We start from the raw sequence: 12,717 nt of genomic DNA, 5'->3' as shown, positions 1-12,717 counted from the left end.
ATATTCTATTCTTTGGGGTCTCTATTATCTGTTACCATAAGCACACAGCTTCATTTATGGTCTCTTGTGTTCCATTTCTGTTCACCAGACTATCCAAATCCTTACCTGCTGCACCCACTGCCACTGGAATTCCATGAATGGCACTGAACTCTTATGGAAGTTGAGTTTTTCCTGAGATAGACAACAGGTTTTGGGTCCCATCTGTAGAAGTCCTGCCCAGTCTGCAAGGTACCAAACGACACTGAAGCTGCAACATGAAAAGGGGCTGAGTGATCCGGCAGGAAAGCAAACACAGCACTTAAAAACGGCTTTAAGAAAGGTTTACTCTGGTTCCTGTGTCTGGACCTTGAGTAAAGAGCTGGGCATAGTTTGCAAGAAAGCTCAAGTGCCAAGGCAGGAAAAGCCAGGGCAGCTTTTGTGGAGGTGTGTGCACCAGCACAGCTGGCTGGGTAGAAACGTCAATGAGTAGAAGAAGCACAGGATGCTAAATTCATGGGAAGGATGCTCCTGTGATTAATTTAACAGACACGTGAGGTCACTGTTCCCTCACATATACTGGATCCAGGGAAGGAGGCAGAGAAAGTGCAGCCCCTCTTGTCCGGTGAAATGTCTTCTTGTGGGCTGGGCTCCTGTTTCCAGTAGCCTAGTTGATTTAAAAGGAAACTCTACAGAACTTAAGAAGGAAAGCAAACATAGTGTCCTATGCATTTTGAAAGTAAATCCTCACTGTAAAATAAATGCGGGGTTCAGAGCAGTTTGCACGGCTCCTAGGACATTCAGCACCACCAAGTGGCAAGTTCATAAAAACACTTCCACTGCGGAAATGTTCTAACAACATTAAAATGGTTACACAGGAAGGGTTGCACCACAGCAACAAAACACCTCTATTGTCTTTACCAAAGTCAAATTTAGTTTTTAAGAAGGTTGTGGTGACACCCAGGCTGTGTTTTGGCCATGCATCCATTCCAGGTAATTTAATTCTTCCTATTGCATCACATAATAGTTTGGAGGGATGAAGCAGTTTCCGTTCGGGAAGCAGGCACAAAAGAACAGTGCTCAGAACTCACAGGATGGATATATAAGGTATGGCTATGGCTAAGTCAGCTCTGCAAGGATGCAAGGTGGAGGCAGCAGCTTGCCCTGACAGTGGTTCTTGGAGCCAAAGGAGGTATCTTTGCCCAGGAGGGATGTCCTCACACCCCCTCTGTAGCTGGTTGCTCTTTGCTGTTTTTTCCTGTAGCTTCCCAGTTGCAGCCACAGATTCATCTAAACCCCCCCCATTAGGGTTAATCAGACCTTGCTACCTGCCCTCTCCCTTTTGGAAAGGAGGGCTCTCCTTGCCTCTATTGATTGTACCTGCAATTGTAGATTGAGTGTAGCAAACAATTTCAACAGTGCAGTGCACCCAGGGCTGTGCTTCAGCAGAGGTTCCTCTGTTTCAACTTGTTTTCTAATTCCCCTGGGACACAACACTTCCCAGGGCTGTTTTCTGTCAGCTAACGTGCACTACATTTATTGGGATGGTGCTTCAATTCTTTTTCTAGCTCTTACCTATTTCTTCAGTTCTTTGTGAGGAATCCAATTAGCAACCCAAATTCTAATACGAGCCACAAACGTTAATGCTGTTCAACTTCAGAGGCAGGAACAAAGAGAGCTGAAAAGAAGCCTCTTTAAAACAGCTTTGCAACAGAGCTCATCATATTGTGACACTCCACTTTCAGCTGATCAGGAGATAAAACCTGGGCGTTGCATCCTCAGGCTTTAATGAGCTTGGTCGGTTTATTCTCCTTTTAACCAGGTAATGTGAAGCTTGTACATCAGGCGTCTTTGATGCGGTGCTGGGCACACTTCTTGAATAAGGTTTTCCAGGGCAGGCTGTGCCAGGGGTCCCGTGGGATGAGAGGTGATTCCCAGCCGTGCTGGCAGGAGCTGCGTGCTCAGTGTGCGGGAGGCGTGGGCGCTGGTTTTGTGCAAACCCTGCCCTGCTGCTGCCTGCAGAGGCACAGGGGATTTTTGCACTGAGGAGCAGCCTCTGCTTTCTACATTGCTCAGCCTTTTCAGAGTCATTGCTGCGCCTGCCCTGCGCTTAGCAAGAGATGAGGTTTTTCCGTGTAGCCTTTAGAAATTGAAAATAACCCACACCCTAAAGTTGAAGCGAGCTACTTGAACCAGGAGTCATCCTGTATTCATTAAGTAGGATATTCTGGATAATAAAAGGGAAAATCCTCCTCGGGCGAACTTACATTCTTCTACAGCTCCTATCACCTCCTATTTATCATTTCCTATTCATCAAACATCACAGCTTGTTGTTTCTTGATAACCACAGAACCCAGAGCTTTTAGTGTATCATCAAGTCAGCAGCTCCATCTTCAGACTGTCTTATCAACATGCCATATTGTCAGAGAAAATATATTTTGTGGTTAATTCTCTCTTGCTTTTTAATACTTAGCTATTCTGCTGGGATTGCAAAGTGTTCCTCTTTTAAAGAGGGGTGGCAGTTTTAGTGTTGCACCAGTACCTGCCTGACTACCCATGAGGACCTGTGCAGAAAATACCACCAATTCCCACAGATGTTTTCGACTAAAAATCCATTTTATTAGTTTTTTTTTTTTTTTGTTTAGTGCCAAAGCTCATGAAGGGTCTATGAATAGTCTTGTTACTCACTTCAGTTGTTATCTGCATTGGGGAACAGCCATGGCAAAGATTTAATTATAAGGAAAAGCATGAACAGGAGCCAGGTTCCAATAGTACTGGTGTGTTTGTTACCTGTACCAGGATGCACTAGACCTGAACCTCAGACTAGGAAATAATTGTTTTTAAAAGGTAAATATTTGCCATCAGAACATGATAGGAATCTTAGAGACTATTGTACAGTAGCTGTTTGCTTTCCACTGGCCTTTTGTAATCTTCCATGTCCCTTTAGGCAGCTAAAGGGAACCAGGTGAGAGGGAGGATTGTGCTGGGAAGAGCTGCCAGGAGAGGGTCCAGGCCAGTGTGAAGTCTGGACATCAGCATCAGTAAAATGAATATATTTCTGTAGAATGTACAGTTTCAGTATTGGCCCTTTGAGTTCTCTTAAGAGAGAATATGAGAATAGCAACAGGCGGGTCGAAATACTTTGCATGTTGTGTGTGTTAAAACCCTGTCCATAATGTTCCAGCAGCCACTGCACCAACCTTGGATCACTGGAGTAGTCCTCTGAGGCAGGGCTGGACTGCCAAACAGTCCCATTCAAAGGGGTCTGGGACAGAAAGAACCTGAGAACTAACCTTCGTGATTGTAGGTAGTTTGTGCCAGAGAGTGTGGACTGATTAAGAAAAATTGCAAAACAGTCAGGCAGGGAAAACATGGAAGGAGGAGGGCAGGGACACTCAGCTCACCCAGGGCTTTGCTGGACCACTCACTTGAGCATTTGAGCATGAAGCATCTTATGCATCTTACCAGTGGTGACCCAGGACATTGCTGAAGTAGCCGGTTTGAGAAACGCAATTAAATCTTTTTTGTCTTTTTATTTTCTCCCCCCCCCCGCATATGCAGGTTATTTGCATTTTATCATGATGCATCAAGATAAGATCTCAGGAAGGGGTGTTGCAATTTTAGTGGGTTGGATTTTTATTTCCACCGCTCCCATCCTGCTGGGACACGCACGGCACGGAGAGCTGACAACGTCGCTGTTAGAAGATGTCCTTGCAGGTGTTGCTCAGCTATAAAATTGCAAAACAGGAACTTTCTGCATGCATGGTAGACCTTTCATGGAAAGGCACTGGCTGTAGGCTGCTTTTGGTGAGTGGACACTCACAGAGCTTATAGGAATCCTTGCTGCTCATGATTTGTTTAGGAGTAGAAGCGTTTATACAAGTATATGCATTTACACAAGCAGTGCTGGTTTTGTTATTGAAGATTTATTGGGGAAAACAGGCCAGGTAGCCTGGGCTGGTGCAATGAGATGCTAATTTTAGTGCCCAAACCCTGTGTTCTTGTACCAGGTTTTGGATGAGGTGGATTTCAGAGGGCGCAGTAATTCTGAATAGAAAGCTGGTACCAAACTGGATATGGATCTCTGAGGTGTTTTGGTGCCACTGAAATATATCTGTGGTAAGGAAGAACTTTTGGATACCCAAATACTCAGATTATTGGGTAGAAAATGAGTCACACATGGCCAGATGTGAAAGCCTTCAATGCAGGAAGCACTTAGCATTTCTCCAAACAACACGTGAGACTGCAAGGACAGCTGAACACAGCACTAGGTGTTAGGTACCCACACCTTTACAGGGGTCCAGTTCTACTTGATTTCATCAGGTTGTGCCTTTTATTCTCATATGAGGATAAATATTGGGAAGGGAAGGAAAAATTATTCATCTCTGATGTGGAGAGGGCTTCTTGGGATCTGAGGATTATCTACCTTGAGTCAGACACCTTGTATGTCCTGTACTTCCTCTGGGCAAGGCACCAGGATGTATGGAGTTGGATGCACCTCCTCAGTTTGCACCATCTTTTTCCCTGCTCTTACTTCATAAATCACTCTGTCTCCGTGCATCTGGCAGATAATTAGTGCATACCAGGCTTCTCTCTTGTGCAATTTGTGGCTGTGGAGAAGGCAAAGACCTGATACAAGCTCTTTCCTCTGCCAGCCTGATGGGTGAGGCTGTTGGCTGTGCCTTGTCACCCCGACTTTTAATTACATTGCTGCAATCCTGTCACAGTCCGTTCTGATGGCAGGGTGCTTTATTCTCAGCCTGGACTCTCCTGTTTTGTGTCAAATACTCCTTGATGTACTTTTTACCTGAATTATCCCTTCCTGTTATTATTATTATTCCTGTATTTTTTAGCTATCTAAAGCTTATGCAGATTCCTGGCATGTAGCTCATCCTTGAATATGACCTTGAAATAATGAGATATTTCTGATCTACTCTATAGTTATGAAGCAAAGATAGGAGCTGTTAGAAAAAATAACTGAAACAGCACCCTAGCTGACAATATGTCTATTCCTGATGCTACCACAATTTACCTTCCTTTCCTCCTCTCCTCCCTTTTTACTCAGGCACCGTAAGCAAAGGAGGATCTGATTTTTTTTCGATACAGATCTGTCTGAAAAGACATAAGAATAAGACAAAAGAATAGGCTTTAACTGGTAACACATGAAGCAATTCCTACAGCCTATTTCTAGCTCAGAGCTTCTTTCCCAATGCAGAGGAAGCCTCAGTGATCCTGGTAACAACTCCTGACGCACCAAAATCAGCCAGGTTTATCAGCTTTAGGTGTCCTGATGTAGCAACTACTGAAAGCAGCCTCTGAAATAAGGGTGGAGCAGACACCAAGGATGACAAGTGTTAATTCTTACCTCCACCTGTGATTCACAGCCCTACAGCTGGGGAGTTTCCATGTAAGTTGCCTGGAGATATTTTCGTAACTTGAATTCCTCAAATTCAGGAAAAAAATTACTGTAAGGAGTAAATATATTAAGGACAAAACTGATCATGCTTTGAACCAGGGTTTCTTCATTTCGTTCAGGCTGAGTTTTCCTACCTGTGTGTAAGGACAGATAGTAAAGAGGAGCCTGTTTCATTTTGGCTGTTGGTGCTGGAGTCATGGGATGAGCTTTGTGCTGTTGCTGTGTGCTTGGATCCAGCCTTTGGAGGACCTCATGAACATTACAGGCATCTGCCCTTCTTTGTCAGCTGACAAACAGGGAATTTCAGTTTCCTGAGATTTAAGGGAAGAAGATTTTGATAATTCCAACTCCCTTGATTCTCTTGACTGCAACAAGGGCATCTGCCCTTCTTTGTCAGCTGACAAACACGGAATTTCAGTTTCCTGAGATTTAAGGGAATTTATTTTACCAGAAGATTTTGATAATTCCAGCTCCCTTGATTCTCTTGACTGCAACAAATTTGCAGCCGGACTGCTCGTTGGGTGAAGTTTGCTGTGGCACCTGGAGCTGATGATCTGCACTTCAGAAGCAATCTAGTTTTTCTACTTGACTCCCCAGTTTCCACTTTCACTCTCCCCTTCATCTGACAGCCTACCCCTGTATCTCTCTGGAAATAATGAGGAGTCCACCTGGTTTGGGAAGTTTAGTAGGAGAGGATTTGGGAATCTCACTAGGACAAAGTGGTGCATCCTTTTTCATACAGTGTGCCAGGTGCCCATCTCAGGGCTGTTCTCCTCCTCTTTTGGGGATCAATGTCTGCAACAGAAACTCCTTCAGAGCAGGAGGGGTGTGAAACAACTCTTGCTCACTGCTCAGCCAACCCTCAATCCCATCTGGGGCAACAGCAGCAAAAATCACTTTCCAAAGAGGATTAATCAAGGGCAGCCACAGCCCCGAGGGGCTCTGGCAATTGCTGCCAGCAGAGCTGTGGGCAGAGAGAAAAAAGAAGCTGGTGTCTCCTGCTGTCCTACAAGCCCTGTTGCCACAGGCTTTTGTCCTGAAGAAGGCAACCAATGCTCCAGAAAGGAGTGACTGTCATGGTTTATCACCAAATTCAGCTGCCGTCAATACCAAGATGCACACAGGGAGTCCAGTTAAATTAATGATCTTGTTTTGGCTAGGGAGGTAGCTGGAGTTACCAGAGAGAAACGGGCTCCATGGTGGGTATCAGTGCTGATACAGCTGCTGTTTGATATTAGGAACAATTAATTAAAATGACTTGGGTAGGGGCTGACTTGTGCACTGCGAGAGGGCAGCACTGCTTTTGATGGTGATGTTGATCATTCTGTGTGATTATGAGGAAATGATTATGAGTTCAGTAGTATTTAATTTAAAAATGAGCCTTTTCTGCTTTAATTTTGACCTGCAGCTTGGCACCTCTTGCCCAGGTCTCTGCCCCAGGGTGCAGAAATCCATCGGTGAGAATCCATCGGGCTTTGGCAGAGCCCCAGGTCCTGTGCCAGTGTGATGGGCAGCTCAGGTGGTTCTGCTGGCTGTTCCTACACCCTGCTGTGCTCCTTTCAGGAAGGCAGCAGAAACTGCCAGCCACTTAGGTCAGCGTGACTTCAGTTTACATACCATTTCTGTTTGTAGCAAAGTTCCAAAGAGGTATCTTCATGAAGGCACATTCCTCATGCATGACAGTTTTGGTGTGCTATTGATTGATGAGATCTGCTTGCTGGTTTGGAAGGTTTCTTTTAAAAGGGCCTTTATGTTAATGACATCTTTCACTTGATAAAAACTTTAGGGCTTTTTTACCTTTAACCATAACTGTATGAATCATTGTAAGTGAAAAAAGTAACTTGACTTTTTCACAGAATTTGCATCAGAAGTGAGAAACTTAAATGAGGGCCAAATAACAGCAGTAATAAAGCTTTGGGAAAAAACAATGTACTCGAACATGCTTAAGATTTAAAAACTTCATGACCACAGAATGTCACTTTTCAAGGGATTCCATGTAGCTGAAGTTGGACACCCAGATGGTGGCCTGTCTACATGTGACTGGTTTGGACCCGGATGCTCTGAAGATGTGGAGGGTTGGCAATGGCAGCACTTTGCTACCAACCACCTTGGCCTATTTTGTAAGGCTTTTCTAGGAAGATCAAGAGAAAGCATGGAAACAGAGCTTTCTCTTTGAGTAAGTGGTCAGGAAGGAGCCACTTTGAGGCCCTCTGGGGGGCATGAAGAGGCCAGGGACTATCACACTTCAAAGAAGTTAGCACTACATTTAGTCACTGCTCACATAAGCTGAGTTCAGCTGGCAGCCGATCATCAGAGATGTCTGCACCTCACTGATGACCCTCTGAGCTAAAAATTGCTGCTACTCTATTTGAAGCTTTGCATTTTAATTCATGTGGTAAAAGGAATGTACCAAAATAACTTCAAAATAAGCCTGCTAGATGTGCAGTCACTGGTGATGGTGCTGATCCCTATGTTTCCTGTGCAAGAACACTGGTAAGGAAAAGGTCCCTGGGAAGATTTTTTTATTAGTCTTCTGTGAAGGCTGCCTGGAGGGGCTTCAGGGGGAAGCTTCTGGAGGTTCATGGTCTGGACATGTGCACATGTAGTGGCCCTTGCTGATAGACTTGGGGGGCAAGCCATGAAATGGGCCAGGAGACCTTCCAACAGGATAAATGGTAGCTTGGATTAAATCAAATTAATGAAAAAGAGTTTTAAACAAGGGAGATATGGTGCTGGCCAGCTGAGCTCAAAAATTTCTCAGCACTTAATTTAATGATGCCTTTGTACTTTCAGGGTGAATGAAGCTGGAACTGGTTCATCTGCTTTTGTTTCATTTATCACTCTTCGATTATTGGTTCTGCTTACTCTTAACATAGTCCTGTCATTTGCTTTTCTTTGGGTGTAAAAACTCCCAGCTGCTGTGCTCAGCCTGAACGACAGTTAGCAGAGGGTAATAATGGAGCAATTAGCTACAATGAACATGGAATAATAATGAAGCAGGAGAAGAGAGTGCCCTGCCAAGGTGTATTATGGAGAGCCCCACACTTAACTCTTCTCAACGGAGTTGTTGCCCGTGTGCTGCACATATGGAGCTGTCTGCTGATGTTATGGCAGCTCTCTGAAATGCCACCCTCCTCCTGCAGCCTGTTGCTGTTACAGCCAACTGTTCTTCCACGTATGTGCAGATTTACCCTGAAGAGAACTTCTTTCCATTGGGTATGAACAGCTTCAGCTACCAGGAAAAGTGTTTCCAGACTTTTTCAACGATGCAGTGTGGTCTCAAGCTGTCAGAAGTGGTAACCCACCTCCTCTCTCTTTCAGCTGGGGAAAAAAATGATTCTGTTCACTGCTGTGTGCCAAAATGCTTTGAAATCTCCTGCTGGGATGCACTTATTTTGAATATGGAGTAGCTGGAGTTATTTCAGCTTTTCTAGTAGAGAGGAGTGAGGAAAAGTAGCAAAAGGCTTTTTAGCAGAGAGAGGTTGTTTTCACCTGTCTCCTTCCTAGTGAATACCTCTTGGCCTCAAACATTAAAATTTAGCAAAGCAGCTGAAGAATGCACACACAATAAACTCTTTTCACTTAAATGAGGCTGCAGGGACCCTCCCAAAGAGAAAATGTTGCTGTTTTCCTCCATCTTTGGAGAACCTCCCACAAAGCTAAACAAAGATAAGAGGAATAATAAGGAAGCAAAGTGCTTTGCAGGAATCCCACCATGAGAGGTCAATGATCATTCCCTCTTCCTGAATAAAGTTGTTTGCTTATTCTGTTTGCTTTAAGTTAAATAACAACATTACATTGGGGTGTGTGCTCCTTAAGATATGAGACTCAGCTTTTATGTACCTATAAGAAATTGTTTTTCCTTGTATTCCTAAAAGCAGGTGGGTTGTGTTTGATGCCATTGGGAACAAATAACCTTTTTGAGAAATTAAAACATAAGATGTTGTTGGAAGCAGGACTGGTGAGAAGATGCCATCATCACATATCTAGCTAAAACCTAACATCTTTTGAGGATAGGATATTGGGAAGTATTTTTGGTTCCAGCAACAATTGCTAAGTCCTTCAGGACCTTGTGAACAGCTCCATGGAGCAAAATATTCAATGAAGTTTCTGGTCTTTTTTTGGCTTTTGCTTCCCCCTCCCACCACCAGAGAGAGGAGAGGTCTCAGGCTGGAGCACTGACGAGGATGAACACTGCAGTCCACTCAAGGCTCCATTTAAGGGGCTCTGAAACCTGGCCCCAAAACCTTCACAACACAATAGCTTGTCTGCCACGGTGTCAGCCTGGCCCCCACACACCCAGGGTATTTCTGAACAAACAGAAAACGCAGGAGAGCTGAGTCAGGCACTGAAATGTTGTTTCTGAGAATGAAATTTTATTTTTTTCCATGAAAAAAAACTGCAGACACATCAACCTTCAAAACACGTCTTAGTTTCCAAACAAACTAACCTCATTTAAGCATGCAGGACCCCACTGCAGCTTGATAAAGAGGTTAAGAGGGTTTTTGCTAATCCTATAAGTGTGCCTACATCATTTGAAAGCTATTAAGTTTTGCACCTCTCACTTGTAATCACAGTAGCATCAGCTGTTAGATACATGCACTGTATAGCAGCAACTTAGGGTTTGGCATTAACATTTGATTTAGGTGAAGAGTGAAAACAAACAAACCCTCCATTGTTCAAGAAACTACTCATAGGCAATTATAACAAATCTAATTTATTCTTTATAAAGAAGACCTCTTGAAGCATTCAGACTTCCCTGCAGTGATTAAAATATTACTTCCAGTCTCTTTTCTGGATCATCTTCCTACTTTTGTGCAGACATGCACTTTGCTTGCCTTGGTGCAGAAGTCAGGAGTGCACCGAAACAGAGCCATTTCTGTTTGTTTCTGTCATTTTCAGTAAACTGCAAGATTATCTACAGCATTTATTTATTTTTTTTACTATCTTCAACCATCTAGACTCAGATGCAGCAACTGAGATGCAAAAAAAGTTGGATTCAAGTTCATGCTCCTATTACTTTCTCTTCTAATTACCTCTCCCTCCATTAAAAAAACCAGAAGTCAATAACCAGCCAGTTAAGAGTACTCAAATCATGCTGTGTGACACTCATCTCCTTATCTTCTCAAACCTGGGTCAAAGAAGACATGTTTTGTCACTGCACTCTGCTGGCAGAACTTCTTGGTGTGTGATGACTGTAGCACCCCTCCACCCAGCCCTCATAAACAGCCTTGGCTGTTTCATAGGTGCCAGTGGGATTAAATTAGGGTGTTGGAAGGGGGAGCTGGCAGGATGCTGGGCAAACATGGCACTCCAGGTGATGTGTTTCTTTATCACCCAGCAAAAGCTGGCTTGTGTTTCCCTTCCCAGGGCCTGTGCAGCCCGTGGTCAGTGCATTATTCTAGTTTTTGGCTGTGGTGAGTAAGCAAGCCAAGGGGATCACTTCCAGACTGCTGCAGAATAAATACACATAACTGAAGAAGACACTGCATTTCACAAGTTGCAAGAGCTGCTCCTCACTACTCGGGCAAGTTCAGTTCACCATGGGAACGGGGCTTTCGGGCTGGCCTCCAAAGATCTGGGAGAAGAACTCCAGAGCCAGGCGGACGTGGATGGGGACAAAGACGTAGGCTGTGTACACCACCATGGCAAAAACAGTCACCGTGATGGTGTGGAACATGGACTGCTCCCAGGGCTCCAGCACGTAGCTGCAGGTGATCAGTAGGTACTGGTAGTACAGCCAATAGATTGTGTCCTTCACACGCTTAATGTCCATCTTCAGCTTCCTGTGATTTGGAGAAGAGGACCTGTAATGATAGAGAAGCCTGGGTTAATGGCTGCAGTGAGGAGAAAGATCTGGAACTAGAAAATCATGCAGTGACCATCATTTCAAGTTGTATTTACATAAAATAAAGTTCAAGCAGAAATAAAAAGTCGATGCCACCACCAGCCTCTGCTGCCCTGGAGCAGAAGAAGAGAACCTTTAGCTCTAGCTTGCAGTTATTGAAGCTGTACCACTTGGACACTTGCAGTTCCCATGTTCTGATTATGACTGTGTTTTGCTATTCATTCTGCAGTAGGAATTAAAACTGCATTAGCTTACAAAGGCACAGGAATTGAGGGAGTTATGCATTTAAAAGGAAGGCTTTGGGTCAGCTTCCATAAATATGGATGGCAGACTCACCTGCTCTGGAATAAAGATGAGCTGCCCTGTAAAAACTGCTCTGCTTACTTCTGATAACTTATTATTTTGTAATTGTTTGGAATAAAGAAAAGACAGGCTATGAAAGGGAGGGGAAAAAAGTAATCTCAAATAACCTAAGAAGTTTTTTCAGCTAATTTCAAATAAATAAGACACATTACAGATTAAAAGGGTATTTAATGGAAGCTACAAGACCAGGGAAGATTTTCCTCTCAGGTAACACCTTTATGCATCCATTGTTCCCATCTCCACACAGAATGGCTGAGCAAGTATTAACTAGGAAATGGGTTTTGCCTTCCACTGATTTTTGCTAAAATTGCTTTTCAGTATTCTAGGTAATTGTTACATGCAGGCTAAAAAAAATCTGCCTAGAGAGAATACAGAGACAAAAGGATAGGGAACTGTAGGAGGCTTCACAGAGGGACTCCTTTATTTTAGGGCTTGAGTTTAAGGACACACATGCTGACCAGGTGAGCTCAGAGTTAAAGGGAACACAGGAGATTTTAGTCCTGCTGGAAAACCTTCCAATCTACCATTTTGTTCTCTGTTTTTGTTGCCTAAAATACCAGGCCCAGAGATGCTTAGATGTGTCACGTTCCTTTAAGTCTTTCATGTTGGCAGTGAGTTTTGGGCAACATAAATTTTCTGACCTTCAAGGCAACAAATTCTAAGGTAATACTGGAAAATAGCAGTCTGTGATTAAAGTAATGATGGACCACTGGTATAGGCCAAAAATATGACAATATCCCATGGTTTATTGCCTCTGGAGGCTGTGCAGTGTGCTCTGGTGGTATGTGGGTATTTACTGAAGGGACAGTAAAAGGATCCCTGGTTTGTTTTTTAACAGCTTTCCTTTGGTCACTGCTGTGTAAAATTTTTGTCCAGCAGATGCACTGTTAAGTGCACACACCTTGATGGATTATATTTCTCCATCTTTCTCCCTTTAGGTCACGGGTGCTGCCAGTTGTTAAGGTTGCCCATTCCCATGGTATGTTGCAAACAGAGCATCCTGCCAGGCCAGCTTGCATCTCACTCTCTGGAGACACTGTAAGGTAGAGTTTTGCTCCTTCTTCCTTGGGAAGACTCACCTGCAGGGACACCTCCCACCAGGTCAGATTGCTCT

At 43.9% G+C, this 12,717-nt stretch overlaps 2 protein-coding genes across 2 annotated transcripts in view; both read right to left on the bottom strand.

Moving 5' to 3' along the window:
• The window catches only part of NMD3 (NMD3 ribosome export adaptor), a 10,289-nt gene extending 10,154 nt beyond the window's left edge, over positions 1 to 135 (bottom strand). Inside the window, exon 1 of the mRNA XM_009995719.1 lies at positions 106 to 135. Within this exon, the coding sequence (XP_009994021.1) occupies positions 106 to 135 (30 nt within the window). The remainder of the gene's footprint in view (positions 1 to 105) is intronic.
• A 10,790-nt stretch (positions 136 to 10,925) lies between these two features.
• On the bottom strand, positions 10,926 to 11,168 carry SPTSSB (serine palmitoyltransferase, small subunit B). Its single transcript, XM_009995702.1, has one exon. The coding sequence runs from the start codon at positions 11,166 to 11,168 to the stop codon at positions 10,926 to 10,928; it is 243 nt and encodes an 80-aa protein (XP_009994004.1).
• Positions 11,169 to 12,717: the final 1,549 nt, after the last annotated feature.

Source organism: Chaetura pelagica, unplaced genomic scaffold (assembly GCF_000747805.2).
Source record: "Chaetura pelagica isolate M959 unplaced genomic scaffold, ChaPel_1.0 scaffold394, whole genome shotgun sequence".
In the NCBI taxonomy this organism is placed as follows: domain Eukaryota; kingdom Metazoa; phylum Chordata; class Aves; order Apodiformes; family Apodidae; genus Chaetura; species Chaetura pelagica.
Note: the sequence above shows the minus strand (reverse complement) of the source record. Positions and strands in the feature narration are given on the sequence as shown.

What these genes read in the sequence shown, in the direction of transcription:
- SPTSSB (XM_009995702.1), bottom strand. Translation starts at nt 11,168, where the DNA reads ATGGACATTAAGCGTGTGAAGGACACAATCTATTGGCTGTACTACCAG.